Source organism: Garra rufa, chromosome 16 (genome assembly GCF_049309525.1).
Source record: "Garra rufa chromosome 16, GarRuf1.0, whole genome shotgun sequence".
Classification (NCBI taxonomy): domain Eukaryota; kingdom Metazoa; phylum Chordata; class Actinopteri; order Cypriniformes; family Cyprinidae; genus Garra; species Garra rufa.
The window spans coordinates 45,005,184-45,026,281 of NC_133376.1; the positions used below are offsets into that span (position 1 = coordinate 45,005,184).

The following is a 21,098-nucleotide window of genomic DNA, read 5'->3' on the forward strand; positions in this document are numbered from 1 at the left end:
CTCAGAATGCAAACACAAAAAAGTTGTGCTGTGTTGCCACAAGCAACCACTGTTTAGAGCAGTGAAGAAGAAATACAAACTAGCAGCTAGCAGCATGTCTGCTGTTTGGCAGTATTTCAGACTGGACCATCTAGCCAGTAAAATGGAGACATGTGTCATATGTAGGGCCTTATGATTTCCGCAATGTGGAAAACACGGATGGAATCGGGGAATCCACTCATAAAACGGAATTTACCGTTTAACGCGAAATGTCACGGAATTTGTCAAAGTTTGGATGCATTAATCAAAAGTAGGTCATTACACTTAAATCAAATCGTGATATGGACTAATATTAAGCCGCAAAACGGCTGTTTAAATATGAATTCTGTGTGTCTCTGTGTTACTAAATGGTGCATAAGCGTGGTTTTGTTTACTACTGGTACTGAAGCACGTATGACACTTACGGTAATATTACAGGGCTCCTGACTGCGAACGATTTTTCTGCCGGTGCGACACATTTTCGTGAGTGGTCGCACTGGCATAACCACCGCATTGTTCAACTCATAAGCGCTGCCATTTCTGTTTTAGATGAGAAAAATCAAACGGCAAGCGAAACGAAAGTGAAACTAACGTGCTACGTTTGAGCTGCTCAGTGCTGATCGTTTATTAGTTTGAACCGCAACGCAAACAAACTTGCACAAACCCAGCTTTATTTGGGAGTCAATGTTGATTCTGCGACCCTGTTACTGCTGCGATCCAGTGAGAAGCGCTTGAGGGTATCGTAACATCTCTAGTTTTAAGTCGTGATTTACGGGCTCAAAAACCTGCCTGGAATGCAGCATTATTAAAGGGGTCATCGGATGCGCATTTTCCACAAGTTCATATGAATCTTTACGGTCTTGACAAAAAGCCTGTAATATACTTTGGTTAAAAATTCTCAATAGTAGTGTAAAAAACACCCCTTTACCTTGTCAAAACCAGCTCTGCAAAATATCAGCTCATTATATGGCATTGGCCCTTTAAATGCAAATGAACTCTGCTCACCCCGCCCCTCTCTGCTGTGGGATTACAAGGTGTAATGTTTACTTTAGCCACATTTAGCCTGTTTAGCCGCATTTAGCCGTGTTTATCGGCGAAACTTGCCAACAAGCACATTATTAAGAAAGGCCATTTGCAAAGATCCATAAAAACCCTTATCCTCACTTCTGCTGTGGGTGAAGCTGCATCACGAATGATTCGCACGAAGATAGACGAATATGTAGATTGGGATCGACGCTTTCCTTTTAAAATCGAAAGTAACGTTAATCCTCTGCATCTTCAGTGGCTCAGATGTCGGGAGTAAATGACTACTGCTATGTTCATTATTACATCCGACTCAATCGCTCATTTAGAGTCTTTCTCTGCACCTGAGTCGACACAATGAGGATCGTATTCGGACTGTTTCAGCTCGGTGAGGGCGGGTCTAAGGTAAAGCGCTCATGTCAATCAACTGTGTTTCGTCACAACGACAAGAAGCTAAGAATGACCTGATTTTAAAAAGGGGATAGTACTTTTAAAGATTAAAAAAATACCACTGGGTGGATTTTTATCATTGTGGGGTGGTTGTGTACACAAACTGCCAACACACATTAATGTTCAAACAACATGTAAAAGTTAGTTTTGCATCTGATGACCCCTTTAAAGAGGCGACCAGTTCACGTTTCTCTTGAACTGAGGCGCTTCTGCGATCTGTCACTAAACAGCGGCAAAACAGCATTTATTGTTGAATGCTGTAATAATATGGACAGAATTTGAAATCTGAGGCTTTGTTTTCAAAAGTTACAAGCACACTTGTTGTGATTTGTTCATTTACTGAAAACAGGCCAGAAATCGATTCTTGGGATTTGAGAATCAAAAGCCCTATAGTTTCGTAAAAATAAGAATGGATTAAAATCTTTAATCTCAATATTTTTTTTACCCAGCCCTAACAAATAGTAGATCTGTAATGATTTCAGACACTTCTAATATCAGTTTGTGCAGTTTCAACACAGTGCTGTGAATTCTCTCTCTATCTGTCACTCTCTTTTTCTCACTCTCTCCACACTTTCTCAGTTTTCCGGTGAGGAATGAGCTGTTCACTGAAGCTTCTGGCTTCTGGCAGCCTCTGCTGTGAAATCAATGGGTTAGGTGTTCAGAGATGTAAATGATAGCCAGTCATCTTTGTCTGACTGTATTTGGCCGCTCAACTAAATGTCTGAAATGCTTAGAGGCTCGTGATCTGGCAGCATTTCGCAAGTATTACAACATGGATGTAAATATGTCCCCAAGGTCACCCTGAACAGGAAGCGCTGCCAATCTGGTCTCCTCTCCTCTCGCGATCATCTTCTCATGCTATTCAATGAAATAAAATCCCAATTATAAGCTTACTTGAGACTGAATATCGCCCCCTGTAGACTTAGTAGGTAATACTGCAGAATCAAACATGTTTTATCAATGAAGAGCTGAAGTGGCAGCAAAGCTAAAAGCATACATTAAGCTTAGGATACCCGCAGACTTATGCTGTGGTCGCTAGACATGGTTAAACAAATTCTTTCCTCAAATAGGGATAAGAAAATCTTGGCTCGTGTTACAGCGATTTTCACATCAATGCTAAAACCTGCTGAAAAGATTTCCGCTTCCCTAAAACCTGAGCTTGTGGTTTACAGTCATCAGAAACTGATTTAATGATAACAGGCTGCAGTAATGCTCTATTTAAAATGTCTAGCACTCGAGTTACGAATCTTTTCATCTCAGGCTGTGTGAGTTTGTCGCAATATTTAAAAACACGGGGAATCGCTAGTCATTCTTCCAGTAAAGCAGATTTTCTGTTGGGATGATGGATGTCCAGACTGTTTTTCATGCGTTTTGAGCCGACTTTCATACCTTGCACGCTCATTCAGACTTGAGTTTTGCCTAGACTGGATTTAATTGAGCGCCAAAATATGAGTGTGTAATCTGGGAATCAAGACCACATGAATCATGTACCTGTTTGCTGTTGCAAACTCACATGTGTGTGTTTTTTTTAACGAAATACCACAGATGACATTCAGATGGTCCATTGTAGACATAATAAATAAATTAATCAATGAATGAATGAATAAATAAAGCTTATCTAGAATGTTCCCTTCACAATTGTGACACTAGATTCCAAATTGCTGACAACTGGAACCATTTGTTGGTTTATTTCTTTAAATGCTATTTAAATAAATATAAAATATTTATATAATATAAATATTTATATTTATATTGTATATAAATATTTTAATATTATTGATTTAAATGTAAATAATAAACATGCATTTTTAATTTTAAATTAAATTTTTAAGTTTATTTTATCTTAGTAGATGAAGATAATATTAAAGGTTTAAGGAATATTTATAAAATGCTATTTATTTATTTAAGATTGCATAATTTTATTTACATATAATGTAGTATGTTATATTATTATTTAAATGTGAATACATAAATATGCATTTTAAACATACATTTATTAAAATAAATGTATAAATGTGTTTATTTCTGTTATTTAAGTATGTATTTATTTAAGATTTAATTATAATTATGTGTATTTGCATGATTTAATATTTTATTTAAATTTTTATATATTTTATCTAATAATATATATATATTTTATTGAATATTGCATCTTTTTTATTTACATAATGTAATATTTTTATATTATTTAAATGTAAATAAATAAACATCAATTTTTAAACATTCATAAAAATCTTTAGTTGTTTTTGCTTATTTATTTAAGATTTATCTAAATAGATTTATTTGCATGATTATATATATACACACACACACACACACACACACACACACACACACACACACACACACACACACACACACACACACACATATACATATAATAAACCTATTTACATAATGTAATGTTTTTATATTATTTAAATGTAAATAAATATCTATTTTTAAACATACATTAAATATAAATATGTATACAAATGTTTTTATTTATGTTTTTCTTTATTTGTTTATTTAAGATTTATTTATATAAATGGGTTTATTTGCATGATTTTATATATATAAACATGTAAATAAACCTATTTACATACATTTTTATTTAAATGTAAATAAATAATTATTGATTTTTAAACATAATAATTTAAATAGATATTTATAAAAATGTTTATGTTTTTCTTTATTTATTTAAGATTTATTTATATAAATTGGTTCATTTGCAATATATATATAATGCAAATAAACCTATTTATTTTAATTATTATGTATCCTTTTTTTAAACATATTTGTTTCAATAAATATTTTTAAAAATGTGTTTATTATTATTTGTGTTTTTTGTTTATATATATATTGACAGAAAAATTGTTTCAAGTAGGTTTTAGAGGTCAAAAACCGAAAGATTAGTGACTGATCTTAGTAGATGGCTTGTATGTCATTGAAATAAATGAGGGTCAGATTATCGTTCTCCTATTTCTATTTTAATCATGTTATATGTCCAGCCAGCTGGCGAGTAACTCATTGTAATCACTCGCTACAAAGTCTCCTTACTAACTGTACTGCAAAGCTTGTTTTTACTAGCATCTGATACTTGGCAAGTGTTAATTTTGGACCCGGGACTGTTGTTTTGTAACCGTAATTGGATTTAATAGGTCTAACACCTTTGTAGAAAGCAGATGCTGACTGTATCGATTATATCACTATAAGTTTCTGCTCATGTTTATACTGTATCAGAAAAATCTTACAGTGAGCTTGTTCCAGAGCGATGAAGAGACAACAATCACTTACAACCATTAAAAACAACACGGTGGCCTTGCTTATTTTCAGATAACATAAATACATCATTATGGAGCTCATTATGACTTTGAAAACATGTACGAAATATCAGGTTTACGCAATGTGTTATCAATTTGTGTGCAGTCACGTTTCCTGTGCCGCTAAACTTGTGATTAATGACTTTAACCTCTTACCTGTCTTAATGAGCAGCTACTTCATGACTTCTTAACCTGGATCCCAAGCTGCTTTTGTCATGCAGCATTTGACGGAGCGTGAGTCTGAACATCCTCTCGCCGTTCGCTATTATAATCACTCGTGCTAATGGTGGAGCCACCCAGCGAGCGTCTGGGACCCTGTCGAGTCCAGCCCCTCTCATAAACACCAACACTTCCAGCGTCAACAAACAGATGGAAATGTTTCGCTGCCAGGCGGTTGGGGGTGGAGGGACAGAGTTGTTTATCTGGAGGTCAAGCGAGTTAACACTCCATCACGCAAGGGCCGAACTCCTAATAGCCGCAGTTACACGGGCAAACGCCGACCCACACGCATTACATTTACATGCTAATGGTGGGCTCCATATGTTTTTTTGGTGCGGTTCGGCTTAAATTGTTGATTTAATCTTTGCACAAAGCGGTGTTAGACAGGTCGTGTTTGGAGGAAGTGAAATCCGTGTTTGTTTTGCTGTGGTTGGACAATAAATGTGCGCAGATGTTGCGGATGCATAAAAAATCTCAAGTTTGTGAATGTTTAAAGCTTAAATGTGCTAACAAACGGCTATTATGACAAAAATCATATGTATTTTATTAAAATCATTTGAGCGAACAGTGTTATTCAAATCAAAATACCCGATGGCCAGGTTTCATCTGCTCTTCTTTGGCTGGTCAACAAAGCTGGAACAATACAAAACAGGCACCATGAAGCCACATAAATAGGAGGAAACTCAATGAAGCTGTGCAATTGCATATCATATTTAAGGCTGAAATACAGTCAGGTATTTTTGCAGTTAATTCAGTACAGCACAATACGCAGAGATCCCTGCAATGAGGATGCTAAAATTGCACTTTGTTTAATAGCGCGTGAAAAGCATGACAAGAAAGCCAGCATTTTCAAAGCATGAGGGTCTGGTCATTGTCATATTAGTTTATATATTACAAGCCTGGGCATTTTCTCAGAAGAGGCAAAGGAGGCAGTGTCTCCTCAAAATATTGGATGAGAAAAAAATGGTATTATAAAATAAAACAACGCCAATACTGCAAAATATAACATTAAATAGTGTATAAATCTCTCGTTTTGTTCATCAGCAACACCAGCGGGTAACTGAGAATGAATGGAGGAAAGTCACGTGAGGCGAGGCAATGCCTCCATCACGACATGACTGGATATAACTGGTTATGTTCGGCTGTGATTGGTTCATGCAATAAATCCTGCCATTTTGGAAAATAGATTTTTATTCTGGTAGTGTAAGAAATCTTTATTTAACCAAGAAAATGAGATATGAATTTACATTTAATTAAAAAAAAAAGAAAGAAAGGAAAACAGGCCAAGGATACTGCCAAAAATCTTTTCAATGTGCGTTGGTTGCTGTTTTATGCTTTGTCTGTGAAAAAATGTGGGAATTAGAGATTTAGTCTTTTGATTTTCTAGTACAGAAAAGAAAAAAGAGACACTTTAAATTATTAATTGAAGTTTGAAACTTGATTTATGTAGTTAATATGACATTTCAAACAGTATAATTATATATTTTTTTTTACATAATTTGAATTATTACATATACTTGTTACATTGCAAGACTTAACATTTAATTAATTTTTTTTTAACATTAAGGGAAAATTACTATGGTACCTGGATGAATCAGACAAAATGTGTCAGGAACATGTCCAGGATATTTCACTACAAAATCGAAATCAAAAATACAAATTTAAAAAAATATTTTATACATTTACATTTTTATTTATTTATTTTTTACATTTATTTTTTACATTTTACAGTTTATATTTTACATTATATTTCTTATAAATTAATTTGTACGTAAACTTCGCAATGAAAAAAAGAAGGGATACAAACAATGATTGCTTCCCGTGACTTTCTGGTGAAATCTGACCTGAAAATGTTCATAGGAGTTTTTATTTTAAAGGCGTTGCTAAAAAGAACATTATTTTGTGTGTTTGGTGTAATGCAATGTGTTTACACGACTTAAGGTTTAAAAAACACATTATTTTCCACATACCGTACATTATTGTTGCTCCTCTCTCTCCCACCTTTCTAAAACGCATCGATTTTTACAAAGCTCATCGTTCTGAAAAGCAGTGTTCTCTGATTGGCCACACTGTAAACAAAATCTGTAGAAATTACAGTATTACTGGCAACCAGCTGCAGAACTACAGCAAATTTTTTACAGTGCAGCTATCCAGTGCGTTGTAATTGGCCGAATACCTCAAGCGTGTGACGGAATTGTTACACCCCTTACCATATTTGGAATATCAGCTTCCAAAGCAACACTGACACCCATTATAAATGAGGCATTTGTTGAATCCAGTGGGGACATAATTACTCATTTTAATGGCTTATACTGTCTTTTTACGCATTATGTCGCGTCACAGGGACGATACTATGTAAACATAAAACCATGTCTGCATTTGTGATTGTAGAAACAACAAACAACAACCACTAGCCTCATGTTTTTAATAGTCAGTAGCAAGTTCTTTAAATATGAAAACGTACTTACAGGCTGCGAGTCAGATGCATTGAAATTGGAATTGGAATATACATCTGGCTGGTGTAATGCAAAACATCCCACACAGTGATGTAGATTTGTGGAGGCATGTTTGAATGAGGTGTTTTAGGAAGACTTAGCCTTAACTTTTAAGGCTGAGTCTTAACTTTTATAAAGAATATCTTTTTGGGTTTGCGGTCTTATATATGCACGAACAGCTTGAAACACTCCAAAGACAAGGAAAACATGAACTCGCAATATATAACCCCTTTACTTTACCCTACTCAATTAATTAAAATGACAATTTTTAAAATGAGAATGTACTTAAAAAGCTCAGTTTAATTTAAAATTGTACAAAAACGATGTCTTGAGAACACAGTGTTTCAGAACTCCATGTGCGATGGCTTTTTGAGTGCTGTTTAACACATGACACTTGAAACGCTTCACACATACAGTACATGTGCACGCAAACACACTCACACACTGGAAAGTCCAGATAACACACCTCTCCTCTCCTCTCTTCTCCTCATTTGTAACGGTTGAGTTCGGTTCTGTTATTTGGCTGTTCTTGATCTCTCATGAGCAACAGCATTTGATTTGTCAGTCGGAGTTCCTGCTCTCTTACAAGCTTCTCCAATCAACATAAACCACCTGTCAGACATAACAGAAAGCCAAATAACTCACTCTGTTTTTGCATTTCACATGAACATGAAAGCAGTTTGTTAAAGTTCAATGAATAATGCCTCGGTGATGAAATTGGCTTAACTTATCGAATAAAGTTTGAACAAAGTTTGATACAGATTTTCTGTAGTTGATACAGCACTTTCAACAGTTGCAAGTAAACAATTTATCTAAATTCTTGTTTATGTATTTTTTTACATACTGTAATTTGAAAAATGACATGCTCTTGCACATTGCAAGAATGCTTAAGTAAATTGCCAACAAGTTAAATGATGCTTGAACATTGTGAAAACTTGTGTGGTGAAATGATAACCAGTTACAGCCTCTAAAATACACTTTCCCCGAGTTTTCCAACATGCTTTATCATTGTTATAATTTTTGTAATCATTATTATATTATTTTGAATTAGATTTTTTTCATTTTCTGTTTTCACTTTAACTTTAGCTTTAAGTTGAGTTTTAGTCATTTGGTTGTGTGTTTTTGTCATTTTTAATATAGATTTTTAATTATATCTATACAGTTTTAAAAAAATACACTTAACACTTGACAATAAGGATCTATTTATGAATGTTAGTTAACTGTATTGCTTAGTACATTGTTAAAATCAAAAGATTTCTCTGTTAATATTATTTAAATGGATCTGAGCTAAGATGAACAAATTTGTATTAATAGTGTTAACAAAGATGAATGAATTCTGTAACAAGTGTATTGTTCATTGTTAGTTAATGTTAATTAACACAGAACTAATTTTAACTGATAGGACCTTAATGCAAAATTGTTGATTGTTTAGTTGTAGTACTTAATGTGAAACTAAATAAAAATGAGGAGATACATAAAGTTTAAGTTTAAAGCTTCAGTTAAAATGTATTTTATTTAATTAAACAATTTTTAATGGTTTCAATATTAGTTTACTATAATAATATAAAAGAATCAACTACCCATTTGAAGTCTGTGTTTTTTCTCTCAGTATGTAAAGAAACTGGTTCAAGTTCAATGTGTTATTTTATTGAGTCACGGATGATGGATAATTGAATAATAGGATAATGTGTGAACTTCCTGTTAGGTAGATTACGTTTAAACTTCCCTCTGACGAAGGGTTGTCATAGTGTTACCCCACACAAACCGCACACACATTCTGGTATTAATTTCATTTCCTTTCCATTTTTAGACTTTAATTTTGTCAGCGAGGGTTATTGGAGAAAAAACACAGTTGTGGTTTATGAACTGAGAGGATCGAATTCTGTGATTTCACTGTTGACGCTTATTGCGAACAGTTGTTGCGCCCAACACAAGGCCAGAGGAAAACAATGACGTTTTCATTAGTTTAAGACAAAATGTCACAGTAGCTAAATCAAGCCTATGCGTGACTATAAGAACCAGACCCTCTCGATCGGATAAGGATCGGAATTCGAGCGGTTGGATCGTCAAAGCTGAGAATAATGATACACTCCAATTATCCGATTCCTAATGTTAACCTAACGGGACAGCTATAGGGGAGAACATAAGAGACATTTAAGACCCCGGAGACCTCGATTGCATCCAGATTCAAGTTTTTAATCTCGCAGTTGTTACTGTTACGATAATTGTCCATGAGACAGTTCATCAAATGCTGACAGATAGAAAGCACGAGAGGCCCCTTTCGCTGACGTCTTCAGCATTGAGCCGTCAGCCTCAGTTCCTCATGGTGTTTATGGGCTCTGTTGGTGAAGAACATAGTTACACTTGTATTTATAGCCGTTGTGGTTTGGTCTTTTGTAACGTGATAGTGTGTAGTGCAGTAAGCCAGAAGAACTCAAAGATGAAGCCACGGCACACTATTTTCACCACGTTGACTATGATTTGTGTTATCATACACAAACCCTGGAACGTCATTACAACAGGGGAAGTTGAGCTGAAAGCCGTGTATGATATAGAACAGACCACATGAGAGAAAGAGAGAGAAGGAAAATAAGCTTGAATTTATAGGCAGAGACTAAAAGTGCATCTTAAAGGGGACATCGGATGCAAAATTCACTTTTACATGCTGTTTGCATAGAAATTTGTCTTGGCAGTGTGTAGACACACACCAGCTGACGGACTGTCCCGTATTAGCATACTTCCGCCTTAAGCAAGCTGTACCATGTGTTTTGTAGTTGGAAGTAAAAGTGAACATAGGAGTCTTGACATGAAAGCCACTGAGGATGCAGTGGATTAGTCTTGGTATCGAATACCCAAAAAATGGAAAAAAGGGGCGGGGTGAGCAGAGCTTATTATCATTTAAAGAGGCATGCACTAAAACAGGTCGATGTGAACAGAGCTGTTTTTGAGGTAAAAAGGTTGTTTTTTTACATTACCATTGAGGAAAGTACGTTGCAAACATTAAGAATCAGACCAACTTGTGGAAAATGGACATCCAATGTCCCCTTTGAAAGGCAGACAGGTTTGTAGAAAGCTACTTTGTAAACTTGTTACAGTGAAAAGGAAAGGAATGGTACAGGTTTTATATAAGCTTGAGTTCAGTTACTAATGTAGGGTGTGTTCACACTTGTTTCATTTGGTGCGTACCAAAAAGGAAAATGATACATTTGGTCCTGGTTTGCCATTTTTGGCAGCGAACCTAAACAATTTGATTGGTCAGGTTGAATAACGTATATTTCATGACGGAACTCACCAAACTTGTAGCACGCTACAAGCCCTAGTGCTGGACGAGTTTCAGTGCTTAAAAGGTATGTAAAAATATATTTTTCTAAGAAAATGAATTTGAAGCCGCATTTAAACTGCATTTAAACGGCATTTTGAAGATTAAAAAATCGGGGCATTTAAGTCCATTATATGGAGAAATTTCCAGATATGTTTATCTCAAAAAAAATTATTTCTTGACTGAAGAAAAAAAGACATACATATCTTGGATGACAAGGGGGTGAGTAAATTATCTGTAAATTGTTGTTCTGAAAGTGAACCACTCCTTTTAACTCTTTCCCCACCATTTTCCGTTATTCATGAGACAACACTTTCTGGCCAAACACAGAATTTTCCGGGTCTCTGCGTTCTCGCTGTTATACTCTATGCACTGGGGCACTATTACACATCTCCTAAATGAGTCTAGAATGTTATACTCTACGCTCAAAAATGATGAGGAGGATGGAGAAACATAAATGAAAACCACCAAGGGCAAATCCACCGTTATGGATGTGACATATAAATGCCAATATATCAAACCATCTGTTTATATTTTTATAAACCATTGTTGATAGAGTCTAAACATCAGAAAAATATCAGTCTATGCACAAGTTTTCTATGTTAAAAAAGAGAAATAATCATGAGTTATGGATGTGACAAAAATGGACTGTTTAAATTTTGATATGTCTATTTATGAGGAATATGTACTGTTATGAATGTGACAAGCCTGAAAAAGAAAAACTTTTAGAAACTTTGAGACCTCACATGGGTATTTGAACCACCAAATGTTGACATCTGTGCTATCAGTATAGTAAAAACCTTTGGTAAAAACTTAATTTTTTCATGGTACGGTTGACATTTGCATGGAATTACCCCCTAATGTTTCCAAGTGAAATCCAGGAAGTGGTAAAGGCCTGTGCAAGCTTTAGGGATGCTGATGGAAGTGATCTACTGCATCTTTGCTTTGATAGTAGTACTGAATATGATCCAGATGTAGTATTTAATAAAAATGTTATTTTGCTCAAAATGTTGCTTTTTTATGAAACCTACCTACATTCAAGTATTTATAAAAAGAGAATGCTTGAAGCTAGAATAAAATTAATTTTTTGTTTAAAATGTATTGCATGTTTAGGTAGTCATACAACAAAATATTCTAGGGGACAATAAATTGTAGTGAAAATCCTCAAAAATGCTGGCAGCGGCTGGCAATTTTTTTCAAAAACGCTGACGGGGAAAGAGTTAAACATCAGTAAGATCCTGTAGTTTATGTTGGATAATAACTTCAAGATCCTCAGTTTGTAAAAACAAACATAAATTGTGTGTACAGTTGCGTTTTTACAAGTAAGTAATGTTGTTTCTTTATCAGAACCGATCTGGGAAAATTAGCATACATCACTTGCTCACCAACGTCAGAATGAGAGTCTGATTAAAAACATTGAAATAATAAAACTCTAGTCCATTGTTTATCCAAAAGTGAAAATTCTGTCATTAATTACGCACCCTCGTGTCGTTCCAAACTCGTAGGACCTTTGTTTATCTTTGGAACACAAGTTAAGATATTTTTGATGAAATCTGGAAGCTTTCTGTCCCTGCATAGACATCATCGCAACTGAAATGTTCCCAGACCCAGAAACGTAGTAAGGACATCATTAAAATAGTCCATGTGACATCAGTGGTTAAACCATACTTTTAAGAAGCTATGAGAATTTTTTGTGAGCAAATAAAACAAAAATGACGACTTTATTCAACAATTCTTCTCCCTTGCATCACCATGTCAGATTTCATCAAAATATCTTAATTTGTGTTCTGAAGATGAACGAAAGTCTTAGGGGTTTGGAACGACATGAGGGTGAGTAATTAATGACAGAATTTTCATTTTTGGATGGACTATCCCTTTAACATCTTTTGAAGTGAAAAGCTGTGTGTTTGTCAAACTGGAGAAAGCAATTATCCACAGAGGACTTGAATTTTAGCTGGAAGCAACAGTTTTAAATTAAAAGCAAAAACTGAGCTTTTCACTTCACAAGACATTAATTGATAGACTGGAGTCATATGGATTACTTTTTGACTATTGTGATATTTTTATCAGCTGTTTGAACTCATTCTGATGGCACCCATTCACTGCAGGTGGTCCATAATGTTAAAATTCATCTCTGATGTCCTGAGGGCAAATTTTTATGTTTGAAAGAACTGTTCAAGTTGAATTGAACCTAGAACATTCCTATTAGGATGCCGGATGCTCTAGATTTAAGTAAAGTGAACCGCACCGGGGAAGTGAAACCCTGAGACCCTTTCTTGACAATCGTTCTAATAGGGTTTGAACCAGCAGGGGTTGATTAACCTAGAACAATATCACTAATGCCAACAAGAAAAGTGTGTCTGTGACCCGAGCTCGTTAGCATCCCAGCATTCCCCTCTCCTGCCTCGCTCAGGTATGGTTTCTATTTCACAGTACCTAAAAAAGAGAGGAGGGAAAGAGGTTGATGGAAGTGATTTAGTGCCCAGGGGACAGAGAGAGAGGGGGGGTTAATCGGTTAACCAGAGGAACAGAGAGGAGGGGGCCTGGCTACCGTCTGGGAGGTATGCCCTCGGCCGCTTTGTTCTGACTGTTACTTATACACGAAGAGGAAGTGATGCGCAGTGCACAGATATGCACACTTCATCTGCATTTGTCTGTGAACAATGGATTTGCACCTAATCCGGATCGTTTGCGCTGCAATTGTTCTGGTTCTGCATCACACATGTAGCGCTATTTTTACACCTTTCTAGGTTAAGTTACTGTGTAAGTTTGGCTCATGTGGACTGGTAGCATAAATCTCATGAGAACTGTCACGGCATGTTCAGGACTTATTTCCCCCCCTAAAATCAAAAGAAAAAATATTTAGCATAAAAAAGTAGTTAAATTTTTAGATAATAATTATTTTTTGTATTGTATCATTTATTTTCACAACAATTAAGCAAATGTAAACTCTCCCCTCCTATTGTCAGTATGTTGTTTTGGTGTGATTATCAGGGTTCGTACAAGGAGCTTGAAGTTTACTTTTAGAAATTTAAGTCCTGGAAATCCCTTGAAAATAGCAATATTCCTGAAGAGGTACTTGAAAAGTGCTAGAATTATTGAAAGACAATGTATCTATGAAATAAGTGTTGATTTTTTTAATAAGCAAATATCTTTTCACGCAAAATTCAACAATTCAAAAAACATCATACCTCTTTTGCTTATTTCAGTTAATATCATAAAACTAGCGAGCTGAGCCAGTAGTAGTACCGTCAATGTTGTGTAAACATGGCTGAAGACGTGAAAAGAGGAACAGATGAAACCATACCAATTGAGTCAGTTCAATTTTCTGTACAGCTGCTTTGCAACGATTTGTATTGTGAAAAGCGCTATACAAATAAACTTGAACTGAATTAAATTGAAGTGAGTCATTTATGCTATCTGATTGATTCAAATTAGTGACTTCGATCATACATTTCAAGTGATCCACTAGCAAAAACCAGATTAATTTTAGTTAAACCATTGCATCGCAAAATGATTTACTGTTTCGCTGATTCACTGATTGGGATTTCTGAGTAGGTTTGTAAATCATTTGACTCGGATCTGAACTTCAAATCGCATATTGGAATCATTTGATTTAGATCAGAACGGGTTTGTGAATCATTTTGCAAATTGAATGATTCAAATCAAATGAGTCACGATAGGAGATTAAAGTCCCAGTCTAAATCAAATCTGAAAAATAGTACTGATCTGAAATGATGGTTCAGGAATCACCAGTGAAATTGGGACTTAGGACTTAAATCATTTGATTTAGATTTGAACTTCTAAGCGGGTTCACAAATTTTTTTTCTTTAGATTAGAACTTCTGAAAGCGGATCACAAATCATTTGATTTAGATCAGAACTTTGCGTATCACAAATCATTTTATTTAGATCAGAACGAGTTTGTGAATCATTTCGCAAATTGAATGATTCAAATATTGCGTATCGCAAATTATTTGATTTAGTTCTGTACTTCGGAGCAGGTTCGTGAATCATTTGACTCAGATCGGAACATCAAATTGCGTATTGTGAATCATTTGATTTAGATCAGGACTTCGGTGCATGTATCACAAATCATTTGATTTATACGTCCCTGCCTGGTGGAATGATCTTCCCACCCCTATCCGGAATGCAGACTCCTTAACAGCTTTCAAGCGACTGCTGAAAACCCATCTTTTTCGACACTATGTGACTCTATAAAAAAAAAAAAATCCTCCTCTCTTCTTGATCCTCCCTTCTAGCCTGTTTTTCCTCTCTTTCTTGATCTTCCCCTTCTAGCCAGCACTCTTCTAACAACGCCCGATATATATGGTATTTTTGAGCACTTCCTATGTTGATCTGCCTCCTTCGGATGAATCACTTGTATTCCCAATTGTAAGTCGCTTTGGATAAAAGCGTCGGCTAAATGAGTAAATGTAAATGTTATATTGGGACTTTGGTGCGCATATCGCAAATTACTCGGGTTCCTGAATCATTTCGCGAATAGAATGATTCAAATCAAAGGATTCATGATACGTGATTGAAGTCCCGATCTAAATCAAATGATTTGTGATCCATGCTCTCAGTACTGATCTGAAATGATGGTTCGCAAATCATTATTGAGATCGGGGCTTCAGAGCATATACCACCAATCATTTGAATTTAGATTGTGATTTCGGGTTTATTTTCAATTCATTTTAGGACTTTTGAGTGCATATGGCAAAACTTTATGGCCCGGTTTCTCAGACAGGGCTTAGGCTAAACCAGGATTAGGCCATAGTTCAATTAGGACATTTAAGAAATTATTTATAAACTTGTTAAGAAAAAAACATTACCGATGTGCATCCTAAGACAAAACAAAGGCACTGATATATTTTAAGATCAGTCAGTGCAAGTTTTTTTCAGTTGAAACAGCTCAGATTTACATTTTAGTCTAGGATTAGGCTTAAGCCTTGTCTGTGAAACCGGGGGTATATGTTTTAGATCAGGATTAGAAGGACTACTCCAGTAGAAAACAACCATTAAGGCAGTAAAATTTAAAAAAGAAAGAAAGAAAATTAACCATGATTTACTATAGTAAAAGTGTAGTATACTTTGTAATACTTTAGTAGTAATACTTTGCGTGTGCTGTACTTTACTTAAAAAAAAAATATATTAGTATATTTTATTTCTTTTTAACATTTTTTTTAATTTAAAAGAGAAAATATTGTTTGATAGAGATGACTGATTGAAGTCCTTTAAATTTAAAAAGCAGTGCATGAAAGTTCTTGTAAGTTGTGAAATTTCATTTTGAAGTATCTGTATGAACCCTGAATTATTTATATTAAAAACCTTTTTGTTTGATAAGATGATTTTCTTAACTATATTACATTTAATGAGATTCTAAAGAATAAAAAAGTCTAAAGGTGACATCGGATACCCATTTTCATTGTGAAATGTCCACATAAAACTTTGGTTAAGATTCCTCATTGGTAATGTAAAACAGCACCTTTTTACCTTGTCAAAAACAGCTCTGTTCACAGCGAGACATTTCGGTCTTTTTCTCCTTAAATGCTAATGAGCTACTGCTCATCCCGCCCCTCTCTTCCAATTTTTGTGTATTCTTGGCGCATTACTATCAAAAACAAAACTAATCCACTGTGTCCTCAGTGGCTCTGATGTCGGGAGGAAATGAGGACTCTTACGTTCACTTTTACATCCAACTACAAAACACCTGCATTGCTTACAATACACTGTTGTCGATACAGCTGCTCGATCGCGGAGAAAATGGTGGACAGTGTACAACTGACTGAAGGGCTGAAATATGCAAATACACGACAGTCTGTCAGCTGTGGTGGGCGGGGCTTGAGCAATATGACATCACACTGCTCAAAAAATCAAAACGGCTTGATAATTGAGATAATTGTTTAGATTTTTGGGGGGATTTAAAAAATTGGTCCACCATTTGTAGTTAATCAAGATCAATTAAACCAAAACTAAATTTAGCAAATTGCTGCAATACTATAATGAAAATTGGTTTATTGTCAGGAAAATATTGCATTTAAAATTTACTAAAATGTAGAAAAAGTACTTTATTGATTTGATTTGATTTGATTTGATTTGATTTGATTTGATTTGATTTAATCATGCTGTCTAATGTAACCCAGACATTTCTTTGTGGAACTGATATTTATTTGAAAGTTCAGCTTAGCGTTCCCACAGGATTCTATAAACATCTGATGGGAAAAATAATTTTAATGAATCCGTATGTGAATAATCTCAATAATGACTCATAAATGGAAGTCAAATGTATTCCAGTTTTCAGTACGATATTTGTTAAATCATTACTCATCTGTCCTAACTTCAGGTCCTCCTGGGAAACGTGGACGAATGGGCAGAAGAGGCGACCCTGGTGAGTGTGATCTCTTAAATTTATGTCTAGCACTCTTCTATAAACATTGTTACTAGTGTGCCTAATTCATAATCATTAGATGTGACTGGGAGGAAGTCCTCACCGAATGTGGTTTTGAGTCACTGCAGACCCTCGGATGATTCAGAGGTATTAAACTCAGACTGAAGATGACTCGGACGGCCACACAAATAAAGATGCTGATGTATTTCTAAGTGAGCTGTGCGGTGGACACATGTGGCTCTCAAGGGCATAGATTGAGAGAGGTTTTAATAAAAAGAATGCTTCATTGTCACGTCACTTGCAGAAGAAGCCATCAGTGCAGCTTGTGAAGGTTAGGAAGGTGTCCAAATAATGTCTTGCCTGAAAACATCCATTACCTCAAGTATGCTGTAACATTATCTTTTGGATAATGTGTACGGTTTGTACAGCAGAACCTATAGTCACCTTCTGACCGATTAAATCTGAGATCGCGGCAGTTCCATACAACTGGCATTTGGACAGAATGACAATTCTTTACATCTGTTTTTCAAACTTGTTCCAGCCCTGCTTGCCCTGGGAGAGGAACTTCAAACGTTGGCAGAGCACTTTATTTACATAGAGATAGTGGGTCGTTTTGTCACCAAGTCTGCTAGATGTGGTTCTGTTTAGCTGTGCCTGCTTGTTGTAGTTTGGGTCGTGAAGCGGGCGGGAAGAGTTGAATGTAGAGACGGATGGAGGAGGTTCTCCGTTGCACAACACTCTGTTTGTTTCTACAGCATGAGGGAGAAAATATGGCTGGAAAGCTGGAAGATATTTAGCAGGCTAATCAGCGCAAACATTAGGCAGGTCGTATGCATCCGCGATAATTCAATTGTTAAAAGCGCTCGTTTAATTACAGCCGTTGTCAATTAAAAGATGAATCTTTTTACGAAACAGTTTTGATGTGCTCAATTAAACCGTAACGCACATACTCATTAGTTTTCTCTTTCAACATCTTACTCTGAAATGCTTTCCAAATGGTGAAGCCATTTGGTTCACAATGGACAAAAGTTGACTGTGTTGAGTGAATGTTATCTTTTAAACTCTAAAGAGTCTGTCAGCGTCTAGACGTGAGTAAATACGTAAATACCAACAACTTTCTGCCTCATAAAACCTCAGTGCATCTCTTAAATCTCTGTCTCTTCTGAGGGTCATAACACTTACCTCATAAACATTTCAGAAAACCTGAAAAAAAAAGAGTGGAATTCTGTGTTATTATTGAAGTTAAACTAAAAGTTTTTGTTGTTCTTCTTTTATTTTTCAGGACCCCCAGTAAGTACCCCATCCTCACACTTCGAAATAATGACATGTCACAGATATGGGCTCTGTATTGTGGTAAGGCTGACAAAACGTTTGAAGAGTAAGTCATAAAACCTAAGAAATGTCCTTGAAGTTCTGAAATCTTTCATACATCCCTAAATTTTTGCACCAGTTTGTCTGACATTGCATTTCTAAAAGCCTCTGACAAATTTGCATTCTAGAACATTCACACCAGTGCTTCTGAGATTCCAGAATAAAGCTTAAAGGATTAGTTCAATTAAAATTTCCTGATTGTTTATATCCAAGATGTTCATGTCTTTCTTTCTTCAAAAAGAAATGAAGGTTTTTGGGGAAAACATTCCAGGATTTTTCTTCATATAATGGACTTCAATGGGGATCAGCAGGTTGGAGGTCCAAATTGCAGTTTCAGTGCAGCTTCAAAGGGCTATACGTGATCCTAGCCAAGGAATAAAGGTCTGACAAAATCGTCAGACATCGTTTTATCATTTTTTGTAAAGAGCATTTAATTTTCCTTGCATGTTTGCTTTTTTAACACTCAGTTGGAACTTCACGGCATGCATGACCTTTCAACGTGACTATGTAATGCATGAAGTCTACCTAGTGCGCAGTGTTGTTTTCGTCAACGATGAACGATTGACGCCACTTTTTTTCATGACGATAACGAGACGATGACGAGATAAAAATGGCTCGTTGATGACTAAAACATGACGAGACGTGTGTGAGTTTTCGTTGACGAGACGAGAATAGACGAAAATGTTAGTGGGTGGTCCGTCAGACCAGACGTTTAAAATGCATGACATTTCCGCTTATTGTGCATGCCAATTAAAACTTAAAAAGTATCTGACGCTATGGCAAGCCGTTTTAGCATTAAATACTCTTTGCTATACTAGTATGGCAAGCCGTTTTAGCATTCCATCCTTGTTTGTCTTTTATGTTCTAAACCATTCCTTCATTATTGTAATTATTGGTGAAAATAGTCGATCCGGAAGCTCACATTGTGTTGAACTATAGATCTGCTATTTTCAGAACTTATAAGTGACACTACCCAACAGCAAAATACTTACTGTCCTACATTAATTTGTTAAAAGACTACTTTTTTCCCTTTTTTTTTGACTAAAACTAGACTAAAACCTTTTTGACTTTTCGTCGACTAAAACTAGACTAAAACCTTTTTGACTTTTCGTCGACTAAAATTGGACTAAAACTATCACATATAGAAGTGACTAAAATTTGACTAAAACTAAGAAGCATTTTAGTCCAAAAGACTAAGACTAAGACTAAATCTAAGATGGTTGTCAAAAACAACACTGCTAGTGCAAGATGATCATTTGTGGTCAAAAGTATATACATTTACATTTTTTTTTTTTTTTAGAAAATGACCAATTGTTTCACCAGATAAGAGCCTTATTCCTTGGCTTGGATTGTGTAGAGCCCTTTGAAGCTGCATTGAAACTGCAATTTGGACCTTCAACCCATTGATCCCTAGTGAAGTCCATGTAGAAAGATCTTGGAATGTTTTCCTCAAAAACCTTCATTTCTTTTTGATCTTGAATGATCTTTGAACATCTTGAATGAAATGGGGGTGAGTAAATTATCAGGAAATTTTAATTCTGGAGTGAACTAAGCTTTTAAAGAATAAAGTTCTGGAATGTTCATTTTAAGCTCTAACTCTGATATTAAAGTTCTAGAATATTCACACCAGCATTAATGTTCTGGTATCCAACAAAAGCGTAACACAGTGCAAGAACAGGTTGCAGACTGTCTGTCACCTGCTTTAGATTTAAGTTAAAACCAAGCCGTCAGCGCCTTGTTGCAAACAGATATGTGGCTTCTAATCCATATTTTAACAGCCTGTCATGAAGATTTCACTGATCTGTTTAATGCTTGCAGATGTCAAATTATCTGACAGCTTTCAGCGTTTTAACAGTTTAGGTTGGTTTGCTAACTTTTACGGTTAGTTTCTGGTCTTTTGTAAAGCTGAGGTCCACTGGTTTATTTACTCAAAAGTATATTGCACTGGTAAGAAACCCTAAAACAAAAACATGCTGTTAATCCGACTAATAAACATAAAACAGAGATTTACTTTGTGGAAAGACTGACAGGTTGTGTTTTCAGTTTTAGTACATTCTTCAAGTTCAGTTTGATTAATGAGAGTAGTTTACTTTTAGTAGTTGATTTTTTATCAAACTGAATAAAAAAAATAAGGTCCCACTTTATAATAAGTGCTTTAACTACTATGTACTCACTTAAAAAAAATAAGCACAGTGTACTTATTGTGTTCATATTATATGTGACTCTGGACCACAAAACCAGTCTTAAGTAGCACGGGTATATTTGTAGCAATAGCCAACAATACATTGTATGGGTCAAAATCATCAAATCACCAAAAATCATTAGGATATTAAGTAAAGATCATGTTCCATGAAGATATTTTGTAAATTCCCTATCATAAATATATTAAAACTTAACTTTTGGTTAATAATATGCATTATTAAAAACTTCATTTAAACAACTTTAAAGGCAATTTTCTCAATACTTAGATTCCAGATTTTCAAATTGTTGTATCTTAGCCCATACATCAAT

At 35.3% G+C, this 21,098-nt stretch overlaps 1 protein-coding gene across 1 annotated transcript in view; it reads left to right on the top strand.

The window, feature by feature from the left end:
* LOC141288170 (collagen alpha-1(XXV) chain) overlaps window positions 1-18,598 on the top strand; it is a 185,553-nt gene extending 166,955 nt beyond the window's left edge. Inside the window, exons 3-5 of the mRNA XM_073820269.1 lie at window positions 17,172-17,216; window positions 17,758-17,839; window positions 18,499-18,598. Coding sequence (XP_073676370.1) covers window positions 17,172-17,216; window positions 17,758-17,839; window positions 18,499-18,598 — 227 coding nt within the window. The remainder of the gene's footprint in view (window positions 1-17,171; window positions 17,217-17,757; window positions 17,840-18,498) is intronic.
* The last annotated feature ends 2,500 nt before the right edge of the window (window positions 18,599-21,098 follow it).